General features: G+C 43.8%; 1 protein-coding gene across 3 annotated transcripts in view; it reads right to left on the reverse strand.

Moving 5' to 3' along the window:
• Positions 1–13,837, reverse strand: part of ASB10 (ankyrin repeat and SOCS box containing 10) — a 28,398-nt gene extending 14,561 nt beyond the window's left edge. For 2 of the 3 annotated variants that reach the window (XM_075214323.1, XM_075214322.1), the window contains exon 1: positions 10,981–13,837. In XM_075214323.1, the coding sequence (XP_075070424.1) occupies positions 10,981–11,293 (313 nt within the window). In that variant the 5' untranslated portion in view covers positions 11,294–13,837. Of the gene's footprint in view, positions 1–3,346; positions 3,665–10,980 lie in introns of those variants that run through there. The other variant, XM_075214325.1, reaches the window with a different exon arrangement.
• Positions 13,838–14,071: the final 234 nt, after the last annotated feature.

Consider the following 14,071-nt stretch of genomic DNA (forward strand, 5'->3'; position numbering starts at 1 on the left):
TGGGATAGACCAAAGGACCTTAGAGATAAGTAATATGGGCCTTGTGTTGGGTTTTACGTTGCATTTTTTACAGACATGAAAAGATAAATACTGGCTGTTTTTCATATAGCACACAAATACTTGATAGCTTTATTCTTACACTGACATTTAAAGTTGATCTAGAACATGTCCTACCCCAACTATAAATCTGACATCACATTTTAAATATACCTCCCCCTCCAATGCAACATGATTTTGTCAAGGTGCAAAGTTACTCCTTTTTTTGCTTTCCTTACCTTAGTGACTCAGACCCAATAATTTCTTGTATTCTGCAGCTGGTTTGATGGTGTATAGATAACACCAATATGATATTGTATTAATTATTGGGTAGAACGTTTACTGGCCAGAGAGAATATTGTCCTTGATTAAGTATGTGTTGTTATTTATATTATACTCATAAAGTAGATTTTTATGCTACAAATATGTCCATATCCTTATCTTTTTCTTGAATATATATATATTTATATGCTTGTTGAAGATTTTCATAGAACTGTGTATTGATCTTCTCTGTCTTTATTTTCTAAAAGTTTGGTTATTGATTTGTTAGTTTGTTTTAGCTTTTGCCCTTTAGAACAGATTTTGGCAAAGAAATGGCAAATGGAGATTCCTCTATAAGGAGTTATCTATTGAGGAAGTCAAACAAACAATCATGGAGCTTGAAGGCCCCACAGTATCTAGGCTGGATGGATTCCCTCTGAATTCCTGAGGTGCTCTCCCCCATGTTGTCTGGGCTCTTCACCTCTATCCTACAGGGATCGGAATGGTCAACACCCAGGCAGAGACTGTGGTCATTACCAAGCACGGCAGAGATCTCAATACATGTACTAGTTATTGACCCATCTCGCTACTTAATGTAGATTTTAAATATTTACCAAACTCTTAGAAACATACTTGAGGGATGATTTTCTCCTTAGTACACCCAGACTATGTGGGATTTATTCTAGGCTGAAAGGTTATGGAATGGATAACATCATGTGAATCATTGATCATCATTGCAACAAACTCACAGCTTCTCCCTGCCCTCGTGGTGGACTTAGACAATGTCACCTAATCAATACAGTATCTTGGCCTTTCATGCAATGAACCCACTTCTCATGGACTTGAGAGGTAACTCCCACAGAAGTGTTGCAGCCTTACTTTATAACCATTCTGCTTTAGTGCTGAACGTTGGGTTGTCCCTCACATTTTAAATATGCAACAGTGCTATGTAGGGGTTTCTCACTTGTTTCTCCTGACATTTGTCTTGATGATGGAACTATTCACTGCTAAGATAAAGCTCAAGCTCAAGCTTGCACTATACACTGTTTAAGCCCCTAATTTCTCTCAACAACTTACTCAAGGAAAATAACACATATAAGGAGGTTTCAAATGTTAAAATAAATACAGACAGCTGAAGTTCTGGACATAAATACACCCTCCCCCACATACCAACAATTTGTTAGAAGCAAATTAAAACTTTGTCTGGCAATCTCAGAAACTAACATACCTCAGCGTGCACATGACAAAAAGTTATAAACTTCCCACCTTTTTAGGATTTCTAAAAACAGAACTCAAACTGGAATATGCTTTTATTATTCTTCTTGGCTGTCTGGTCACTGCAGCTATAGTTTGTAAGCTATAGTGGTGCTTGTTCACGTACCTTGTTTGTCATTGTATATTCCTGTATTGTAATCATTATATTTTTATAGTTCTTTTGAATATGCTTAAGTGGTATATTAAACGATGGCAATATAACTGAGGTTTAAAGGTCATTTATAAATGTACAAAAGCAGGGAGCCTTTTATGTGCAGCCTCCTCAATCATAACAACTGGTGGTAGAAGTGGGATTAAATGTGCCTAATTATCCACCTAGTATAGTCATAGAAACACACCCACATCACAAGGCAGTGTCCTATGAAAATTAACTTGCAGGTTTGTTGGTCAGGTGATCACGGTCACTATGTCTCTACATTCCCCACCTGCCACCTAAGTCACCATCTCGTCACACCCACCACCACACTCTCACACCCACCACCACACTCTCACACCCACCACCACACTCTCACACCCACCACCACACTCTCACACCCAGGAACCCTCCACACTCTCACACCCACCACCACACTCTCACACCCACCACCACACTCTCACACCCAGGAACCCTCCACACTCTCACACCCACCACCACACTCTCACACCCAGGAACCCTCCACACTCTCACACCCACCACCACACTCTCACACCCACCACCACACTCTCACACCCAGGAACCCTCCACACTCTCACACCCACCACCACACTCTCACACCCAGGAACCCTCCACACTCTCACACCCACCACCACACTCTCACACCCACCACCACACTCTCACACCCACCACCACACTCTCACACCCACCACCACACTCTCACACCCACCACCACACTCTCACACCCAGGAACCCTCCACACTCTCACACCCACCACCACACTCTCACACCCACCACCACACTCTCACACCCAGGAACCCTCCACACTCTCACACCCACCACCACACTCTCACACCCAGGAACCCTCCACACTCTCACACCCACCACCACACTCTCACACCCACCACCACACTCTCACACCCAGGAACCCTCCACACTCTCACACCCACCACCACACTCTCACACCCAGGAACCCTCCACACTCTCACACCCACCACCACACTCTCACACCCACCACCACACTCTCACACCCACCACCACACTCTCACACCCACCACCACACTCTCACACCCAGGAACCCTCCACACTCATCACCTCTCAATGTTCAACAACTATGTCACACTCTCCAGACCTTCTCTATATTGCACTTATCTATCTACTACACCGATCCCACACTCACCACCCCTCTATATATTCCTAGCACATCTTACACTCACCTCTCTACATTCCCCACCTAAATCACACTAAATACACCTACGTCACATTCACTACACTCATACTTGTTTCACTCACCTGTACACAAGTAGATACCACTATTACACTAACACATGTGTCTATTCTGTCATTTATTCACAAACAACTCTCACCACTACACTGTTACACTCAGACCTTTGTCTAGTCTGTCACTTGTACACAAGTATATCTCACTATTATACTCACACCTGTGTGTACTCTGTCACATATTCACAAACACTTATCCAGGTTTGTTTAGGTCATTTAACTGGATTTTCTCCTCACTAAATGAGCCCCATAGTGTCACTTTGATGTCTTTGACCCCAAAGCACCACAACCTTCACACATCTCATATAAAATGTGCACACTCACATATTAGGAACTCACACTCACAATGAGGTCACATACTCAGAGCATTGTAGCGATAGTTCCTCCATTCCTCCACATCACTTGTATTAAACAAAGAGTTGGGATGAATGAGATCATCTGGGTCCTCCAACAGCTTCTGGACGGCCTCTGTCTGCCCTGATAGAAGTGACAACCAATACTCCAGGGCTGAACCCTTCGCCTTCCGAGTCACAATCACCTCACACATGTCTCTGTCTATCTCACCGTCTAATAATAAAGGTATAAGACCGTCTGTCCTTGTGTCCTCTCTTCTCTTTCTCTTCCTATCGGACACTTTTCCAGCCCTCTGTCCCTGTGTCTGTCGGGTTTCTATATATAGAAAGTTTGGACTTCACCTCCTCATAGACAGTTACGTTCGACTATTTTATGTCCTGAGCTGAAGGGTTGGCAGCAGCTTCTAGAATTACATATTTATCATCTCCAAGTTCTCTACAATCTGTTTCTAATAATGGACTCAGCTTTCCTAACAAGCTGGATAGAGTTCAGATGCCTTATAAGCGGTCCCATAGGTGGACAACAAGGAGGGTCTACTGTGATAATAAGAGTCTGCTATAATATCCCTCATGTACCATAGAGACTAGAGATGTTCACTGACCCCCGTGTTCTGGTTTTGGATCTGGATTAGCTTTGTGTTTTGTTTTTGGTCTTGGCAAAACCGCCCTTGCGTGTTTTTGTTTTGGATCCCTATTTTTTTTCTAAAATCCCTATTTTATTTTATTTTTCTAAAATCACATAATTTAGCTTTTTTTCCCCCCTACATTATTATTAACCTCACTAACACTAATGTCAAGTCAAGGCCATTGTCATGCCTGGGCATAAGACCAAAAATCCACCTCTTATGTGTGGAATTAATTTTACACAAATCCTGACAACAGTTGTCTAGTCATTTGTAGCATTTGTAAAGCCACACTCAGTAGAGGTAGGGACCTTAACCATCTAGGAACCTCATCCATGTTACGCCATTTGAAGCAAGTTCATGGCAAGCTGTTGGGAAAATCAAAAACTTATGCTAAAAAATAACAACAAGCAGTCCAACATCAGCTAGATCCCTTCTCTCATCTAGATCCCGACACCTGCAATTTACACCCACAACACCTTCATCATCGGTATCCTCACAAGTGATTGGAGTTAGTCCTGCATCCAAGTTTCTAAGGCTAGATGACTCCTCCTCTATCCAGGACTCCTCAGAAGAATCCTTGAGCGTTAGTCCCACTGTTGCTACTGCTGGGGGTGGATCTTCAACCCAGAAGCAGACCAAGAAGAAGACTACTAGGAGTTTACAACAATTGACTGTTAAAAAGTCTTTGCAAGAGGAAGCAAATATGAAAACTGTCACCCAGTCGCAAAGTGGATCACAGACGCCATGGGGACTATGCTAGTATTAGATCTGCGCCCAATATCCACTATTAATGCAGCTGGTTTTAGACAGTTACTTGAGGTTTTCTGTCCACGTTACCAAATTCCATCACGACACCATTTCAGTAGAAAAGCTATTCCTCACCTCTACCAGAAGGTTCGTAAAAATGTAATTATTGGGCTACAAAATGCCACTCTACCCACTGTACACTTAACCACAGATATGGGGACAAGCGGAACTGGGCAAACTAAAGATTATATGATTGTGACAGTCCACTGGGTTGGTGATTCACCTTCACCTTCATCAAATTGATGGAGACATGAAAACAAAGGATATGGAGGACACTGCTCATTAGAGAGCTTACATTCTAAAGGGAAGAGGGTACAGCTGAAACAAGAGGAGCGAGTGTGGCTCAGAGTGGACATTGGGATAGTTGTGAGGGTGCATTAGTGTGAATAGTTTTATTGAGGAGAAGGTCACCTCTAAAAAAGAGATGGGTTTTCAAAGAGCATCCAAAGATTTGAAGGCTGTGGAAAAGTCTGATTGAGCGTGGTTGGGAATTTCATAAGTGGGGAGCAGCACGGGAGAAGTTTTGTAGGCGGGATTGAGAGGTGGTTATTATCAGAGACGAGACAAGGCGCAGGTCAGAGGTAATACCGCTGTCAACCTGTTTGAAAAACTAAGGGATGTCATTGCAACATGGCTTATCCTGCTTGGACTGTCCTGAGGATATGTGATTTCTGATAACGCAATGCAAAAATATTGTTAGAGCATTACAGCGGGGGGAAATCCATCCCATTCCCTGTTTTGCTCACACAATCAACTTGTTGGTACAGAACTTTTTAAAAAATGACAATGACATGCAGGAGATGCTGTTTGTGTCCCGAAATATATATTTTCGGGATTCTGCAACAGCATGTAGGAGAATGCAGCAGCTGCAAGAAGAATAGAATTTAGGGGGAATGTACTTTAGTCCAGCGCAGTGGAAAATACTTTCCGTGTTGTGCAAGGTGCTGAAACCACTCAAAGTAGTCACCTGTGAAGAGAGTGCAGACATTGTTAGCTTGAGTCAAGTGATTCCCCTAATTAGCCTTTTTGAAAAGCAACAAGAGAAATTGGAGGAAATGAAACAAAGCAATTCCGCTAATTATGTTGGACTTGTAGATTAAGTACTTTATTCGCTTTGCCAGGATCCCAGTGTTATCAACATCTTGAGATCGGATCATTACATTTTGGCAACTGTGCTTGATCCTAGGTTTAAGAGCTATGTCTTCTCTTTCTTTCCAACTGACCCAGATCTCAAGAGATGCAATGAACTCATGGTCAGCAAGCTGACAGCTCAAGTGGTACATGTCACAATGACGTCTCCTTCAGTTTCTCTTGAAATTGCTGCTAGAAAAAAACGTAGCTTTCCCAAGACACCCAGTGGTGATGCAGATGAGTCTGCACAACATTTTGACATTTGGTCTGGTCTAAAAGAATTTTAAAAGAAAATCGTGGCAGCTCTTCCGTAAAATGAACTACAAATTCCATGAGGAAGGCCATTACCGGCAATTTCATCAAAGTACACAGACTTCTGTGATGGTGGATTCCAGCGGGGATGAATTAGTATTGTTTGAGGATGATGTACACACTGATGAGAGTGAATATGATGACAGTGTAGATTGCAGGAGCTGAGATCTAGCTGAGAGAAGGGAGCTAGCTGATGCTGGTATGCTTGGTAATATTTTGGGTATAATGGCATGTTGCCAATTTTATGCTTTTCTACAGTAAACTTTCACCTTTACTAGAAAGGTGTTTTTTATTCTTTAAAAAGGTAGAAGCTTTTTATTTATATTTTTATTTCCATGACTTAAAACCACTATGCACTTGAACATAGGCTTTAGCACATGAGGTAGAGGGATTAGTTTCATCATGACTGAGACTGGAGAGTGACAAGAACAATCCCACCCCTCCTGTTTCTGTATGAGCTATGGCACAGTAGAATGTCACTGGAGACTTTTTGACAATTAGCAATGAACCAATGGAGCTCTCCTCTGTGTGAGTTACCTATATAACACAGTACAATGTGACTGCAGATTTAGAAGACCAAGCCTGCCAGACCTATTATTTCTATTTCAGCAATGACAATTAGCAATAGAGCAATGGAGCTCTCCTCTTTGTGTTGGTTACCTATATAACACAGTACAATTTGACTGCAGATTTAGACCAAGACTGCCAGTCCTATTATTTGTATTTCAGCAATGACAATTCGCAATGGAGCTCTCCTCTTTGTGTGTTACCTATATAACACATTACAATGTGACTGCAGATTTAGACCCAGACCGCCTGCCAGACCTATTATTTCTATTTCAGCAATGACAATTAGTAATGGATGGGCAGCACGGTGGCGAAGTGGTTAGCACCTTTGCCTCACAGCGCTGGGGTCATGAGTTCAATTCCCGACCATGGTCTTATCTGTGTGGAGTTTGTATGTTCTCCCTGTGTTTGCGTGGGTTTCCTCCGGGTGCTCCGGTTTCCTTCCACACTCCAAAAAGCATACTGGTAGGTTAATTGGCTGCTTTAAAAAAAATAAATTTGACCCTAGTCTCTCTGTCTGTCTGTGTGTGTTTGTAAGGGAATTTAGACTGTAAGCTCCAACGGGCAGGGACTGATGTGAATGAGTTCTCTGTACAGCGCTGCGGAATCAGTGGCGCTATATAAATAAATGATGATGATGAATGGATCTCTCCTCTTTGTGTTACCTATATAACACAGTACAATGTGACTGCAGATTTAGAAGACCAAGCCTGCCAGACCTATTATTTCTATTTCAGCAATGACAATTAGCAATGGAGCAATGGAGCTCTCCTCTTTGTTACCTATATAACACAGTACAATGTGACTGTAGATTTAGAAGACCAAGATTGCCAGTCCTATTATTTGTATTTCAGCAATGACAATTCGCAATGGAGCTCTCCTCTTTGTGTGTTACCTATATAACACAGTACAATGTGACTGCAGATTTAGACCAAGACCGCCTGCCAGACCTATTATTTCTATTTCAGCAATGATAATTAGTAATGGAGCAATGGAGCTCTGCTGAATGTCACTGGAGACTTTGAAGAACACTGCTACCCCTCCTCTTTCTTTTCTACCTGTGATACTGCCCAACTGCACTAGAGACTGCAAAGAACTGTGCTACCCCTTCTGTGTCCCTCTGTGAAATGGCGCTGGATCAACGTGGAGGGCGGTACTTACAGAATCCAAAACTTGTGAGATCCGACGACGTAACAATGAAGTTTTGCCTCGTTTTCAATTCCGAGGTCGTGTGAAAGTACCGAGCCGGATCTGCTAAGTTTGGGTGTTTTCGGTTCTCGGGGAACCGAGCCTGAGCATCTCTACTTTGTATGACTAGGTAAACCTCTAAGGGACTGATCTCATCTATGTACCACATGCTAACAACCCATGATCAAGAACCAAAACATCCCCATAAGATCATATTGCAGTGGGACATGGGGTAGATCCTGGACCCCTGGGAAAAAGTGATCATCACAATGAATAGCTCAGAGTTTGCTATGTGTCATTATATGCTACATTATACCATTGAGGTTACACACGGTATTCCCAGGAATCTCTAGTTTATGTTGGAGATTATGCTGATGGTGGACACTCTGGGTCTGAGTCATTAAGGTGAGTAAAGCATAAAAATAGAAGTAACTTTACACCTGGGCAAAACCATGTTGGAGGGTGAGGTAAATATAAAATGTGGGGACAGATTTATAGTTAGGGTCGGACATGTCCTAGATCAACCTTAGATTTCACTGTATAAATAAAGCTATCAAGTATTTGTGTTCTAGAATCTAGATGAAAAAACAGCCAGTGTTTATCTTATGTGCAAAATTAAAAAAATAGTTTTCTTACTTTCCTTAATGGCTCCGGCCCTCTGTCTCATATTTGGCAGAATTGTGTCAAAATAATGTTTAATACCAGGATATCTGATCAGTAATTCTCAGGACCATCAAACCTCATTCACAGATTCACTTCATTTCTTTCTTCTTCCAGTCTCCCCCGGAACTCCAAAACATACACAGAATCTTATAAGGCATATCCTAAGCACCACAAAATGCCAGATCACCTCTCATTAGACGAATCTAGATCCAACATCTCCATTATACACAGAGTCTGGCCAGTCTACAGAATGGAGCATATTATGATAATTATTCATAACTACACAGATACATTCTTTAAGGTCTGGACATCCCTTGGATGCACTATTGACAGGGTGACCCCTTCCTTCTTGTCCATAGCCCCCTCCCCACACGCTCACACTATCCTCAGCACCCAACTTGCTGAACCATCATTCTTGTCAGCTCTGATTCATATACTTCATTTTGTTACTGATATTTTTCAACAAAGTTGTGTGATGTGTGTACTCCCTTATACACACCCCTCTAAACACTTTATATTTCTGCAGCCTATTCCATCCAATTTCTAAAATGTTTACTAAAAAGATCTGTAAAATAAATTTGCCTATCATCAAATTCCCATAATACTTGGTTCAAGTTCTCCTATTTAACCTCTGCGCTCTCCTCACAGTGTCTTTCTTCTGCATCCACAGGATTACACCTGTTCCTCGTGTTCAGTACGGCCGATTCATTCAAGAATGTAGTGTATATATCTGTGCATGGTCATTGCACAAAACTACCACTAGTTTAATTCCCCATACGACCTATACATTGTAAGCTCTAATAGAGCAGGGTTCACTTACCTTGTCTGTTACTGTAGACTCCTGTATTGTCATCATTATATTTTTACAATTCTGTGGCGTATGGTTAGGTGGCATATTGAATGATGATAATATAATTGAGGTTTAAAGGCCGTTTATAAATGTACTAAAGCCCAGTCTTCTTTGTTCAGCCTCCTTGTTATGATTTGCCTTGTTGCCCTGTGTGCACATTACCCTGCAGTATCTGTGATTCTCCAGAGGAGCTGCTGTCCGGCCATTCTTCTATCAGGGGTTAACTAGCACTGCTAATTAATTATCCTCACCTGTCTGTGGCCTATATATGCCTGCTTGTTCTAGAATCCTTTGCTGGTCATTGATGTTTCTAGCCTGCTCATGTGTCTCTCTGTTCCTGGATTACCTGCATGTTTCTGGCTGCTACTACAAACTGGTTTCAGTTAAGTCATCTGCTGCATTTATTTATTATTTACTGCTTGTTTGCCAAGATCTGGAAATCCATTGTTCCATTCAGCCTGAACTGTTACTGTTTATTTTGCCTTACCTGGATTATACTTTTCTGCAATAAACAGTTTAAAACATTTATATCACGTGTCTGGCTCCATGGCTGTAATTAAGGAAGTGGTTTTGGACAGAACCCTAACACTCCTGAGCCACAACAAATGGTGGTAGAAGTGGGATTAAATTGTCCACCTAGCATTATTATAATTATCTTTTATTTGTAAGGTGGCACAAAAGATTAGCAGCGCTTTACATGAAGTTTACACTACAATACTCAGCAATGGAATAGTTAAAGGAGAACACGAGGAAAGAGGGCCCTGCACATGAGCGCTTACACCTGCAAGGGAAGGGAAAGACACAAATAAGGTGGTACGGAGATGGGGAGTGAAGGATGTAGTAGAGGCAATGGAGTTAGGAGTAGGGCTGATGGGCATGAATAAAGAAATGAGTTTTAAGTGGACGCTTCAAACCTTGGAGAGTAGAGGCTAATCTGACGTGAGTGAGGGAGATCGTTCCACAGATGAGGAGCAGCCCGGGCAGAGGGAGTGGGAAGAGATGATCAGTGGGTTAGTGATGCGGTAAACATTGACAGAGTGGTGGGGTGGGTAAGAGTGTAAGTAATGATTAGGTTAATTCTGTAGGGCACGTGATGCCAATGTACTGACTGGCAGAGCTGGACAGCGGCATTGAGGGTAGACTAAAAAGCAGCAAGGTAGGAAGGGTAGGGCAGAGGAGGTTACAGTAATCAAGGCGAGAGATTAGAAGGGAGTGAATATGATCTAACAGCATATTCATAGACACATGTCCACATCTACGGATTTGGCTCTGTCCCTATAAAATTAATTTGCACGCACTCTTGTGTCAGATTCACACTCACTATGTCTAGATTCCACACCTCTCACACCCACCAGCCCTCCACACTCATCACCTCTTAACATTTCACACTTATCTCATCTCACACCCACCAGCCCTCAAGACGTATATAAAATTCTCTACATGTATCTCACACTCATCACCCCTCTAGATAACGGATTGTGTCCTTCACTCACTCACCGGTCTGCTGGCTGCTCCAGCGCATGTCATGATTCCGTGAAGGGATGAGCAGGTTTGTAGAGCACTCGGCCCCCAAGTACCCCTTCAAACTAGCCAGGTTACCGTTGAAAAGTGCTTCGTGGAAGATTGGGTCTGTGCAGAGACAGGGGGGTTGCTGTGGTGCTTTGGCTTCGGCTGGGTGCTGTATATTGAGTGAGGGTCTCAGAGCTACACGGCCTATTTTTTTACGGATTTCCCACCGCTCAAGTTCCTCTGCCTCTAGCTGGAGAGAGCGTAAAGCGCAGCTCGAGAAAGGGAAAGAGAGCGAAGACATTTTGCCCTCTCTCTCCAACACGCTCCTGTATGTGTCCCTATGTGTCACTTGTACACAAGTATTTCTCACTATGACACGGACGCCTGTGTCTTAATCACGATCACACTGGCTCACTCTGCTGTGTAACACAACTCTCTGCCCTCTCTATAAGACAACACACACCTAATCTCCCCTGTGCCAAGTCCTTCAGCTTCAGGGGTTTCTGGATGTCACTGGCCGCTGTTCTGTGTGGTTATAAATATCTCAGGAATGTCCTGTGTCGTGTTCACACTGTGTCCCAGCTCCAGGCTCACAGCACAAAGCGTCAGTCACTGTGCAGTCCAGGAATCTGATACCTAAATAAGGGAGACTAGCGAGTAGTGATGGGAAACATCCATAAGAAAACCAGTAAACTTTCATATCAGTGACAATTACTACAGACTGTTATAGTTAAATTGTACGATACTGTAACCGGAGATAATACAATAATATCCAGTATTCTGGACCGGTTATTATACATCGGGCTGTAGGTCTCCATCTGACATTTCCCGGCTATGGGTTTCTCAGGCTGTGAGGGGCCACATCATAGGGCCACCCCTATGCTGGGGGCAGATAACAGGAACAGACATGGGCAGAACATCGCTGGGCCACGTAGCTGCTGCACCTGCTGGGATGTAAGTAGCTCCGCCATTGGGGATGGACGGTCCATACACAAATCATCTGACAGTATGTGAGGACTTACCCGACACACAGCAGCAGCCATGGGTGGTAGTGGGCTCCTCAGGCTGCATTGATGTTAGTTCCCAAGAGCTGACACTTCATGGTTTGGGTAAAGCACACTCTCCTGCGTACTGTCTGGTACAGCCGTCTTATTTCCTGGACTCTCACAGTTCAGCCACTTACACTTGACTGCAATACCCTTTATTACCATTCTTTATATATATATAGCACCGACACATTTTGCAGTGCAGTACAATGAGGGCCTTATGATCCAAATCAATAACATACAGTGATATGGAAAAGAAAGTAAAGATAGCACTGTACATATGAGCTGACAATCTGGCATGTTAAGTACCTGGCCAGAGCCCATGTAGGGGGGTGGTATTACCACGACCACCACATTCTTCTGCTGAAAGGAATGGTCAGTAAAGGGGGGTGCGGGCGCTAGTAGTAGAAATTATACCAAAAATAAGCCAAAAAGTCAGAGGAACAGACCCCCAAGCTGCCAGACCATCAGGATTACCCAGCACCAGAGTGTGGTGTTTCCGTATAGCCCGACTCCCTGGGGTTGCTCTGTGATGATCCTGTTCCTAGTAGGATGCCAGTTCCAGTGGTAAGTAGTGATGACCACCATGATCCCCCTTGTGACGGAACCGCAGGCCTAGCAGACTCAATTCCCCCCCTGCACGGTGTCCCAACCCATTAGTTCTTCAGTTCAGTCCTCATGCACCAAGAAAACATGAGCTGTTGGGGGTTTGGGTGGATTGGAGAAACGGTATAATAGAAAGCAAAGGCCGCAGGAGGGAGCTCCGTTCTCAGATCCAACTTTGGGAGGCTTGAGGTGCCATGCTGCGTTGGGGGAGTGTGACCTGGTGTCGGGGGCTAAAGTACAAAGTAGTCAGGAAAGTAGAAGTGTTTAGGGATTCTAGCAGCCAGTTTATTTGGTTCCACAGGGCTTTCGTGCATATCTCGGGTCAGTCACACAGGAAATCTATCAAGATGCACAGGACAGGTGTCAGGGATCATTCAGAAGATAAGACTGAAGATCAAAGCCAGAAGGGGATGTCACAGGTGCAGTACCAGAGGCATCCTGTGTGCAGGGGGGGACAATCCAAGACTGGCACCAGCCTATGATTCAGAGATGGGTCCAGGCATTCTTAGTGACTGCAGGGTACTACAGACCATTTGTCCATCACTTTTAGTGCTATAGCACCTGACAGATCTAAGAAACGACTCCCAAGAGAGTAGACTGGACCCCAGTGTCTGACTGGGCATTCCAGTCATTGAAAGATGTCCTGGTGCCAACTCCAGCATGGGGCTAGATGGGCAGGAGAACCTTGTGGCTGCTGGACCAGGAGGTGGGGTACGTCATAACTGAAAAGGAGTGTTTGGCAATTGTGTGGGCAGTGAGAAAAAAAACTTCAGCCCCACCTGACCGGCCAGAACTTCACTATGGTGACCGGTCACAACCCTTTGAGCAACTGTAAGACACCTCAGGGGAGAATGACAGCTGTCGCACCTGACATTATCCACAAGCAAGGAGAGACTTACAGCCATACTGATAACTGTTCCTTCAGGAGGAGCCAGATCCAGACTGTGGGATCAGGACAACATTGTGAAGAAATGGCCGGCGTGGAGATGGAGGGCTCCTTCCTCCGACTCCGGCATGTATGTCCAGTATTAAAGCATCTCGAGAGTTAAATGAACACATTGCCAATACATGTCCGTGTATAATGTGTTTGTGTTGTTTTCCCCACACACACGTTCCACTTACACAGATGACCCAGTTGAGATCTTTAGGTCACTGCATAGGAGCGGTGGGCAGGACCAGATCACTGTTAGGACACATTCGCAGATGGCCCAGTTGAGATCTTTAGGTCACTGCATAGGAGCGGTGGGCAGGACCAGATCACTGTTAGGACACATTCTTGCTGGCCTGGTGTGGATATTGGGAGTCATGCAGGTTGGTCTATCAGTGCTGTAGGCTACATACTTGCTGCCATCAGTACCTGGAACCACCCCAACTAGAAGCAGCGGCAGATCTCAGGAAGGTGGCAGTGATTATACTCCTATAGCCAA

This window comes from Mixophyes fleayi, chromosome 5 (assembly GCF_038048845.1).
Source record: "Mixophyes fleayi isolate aMixFle1 chromosome 5, aMixFle1.hap1, whole genome shotgun sequence".
NCBI classification, from domain to species: domain Eukaryota; kingdom Metazoa; phylum Chordata; class Amphibia; order Anura; family Limnodynastidae; genus Mixophyes; species Mixophyes fleayi.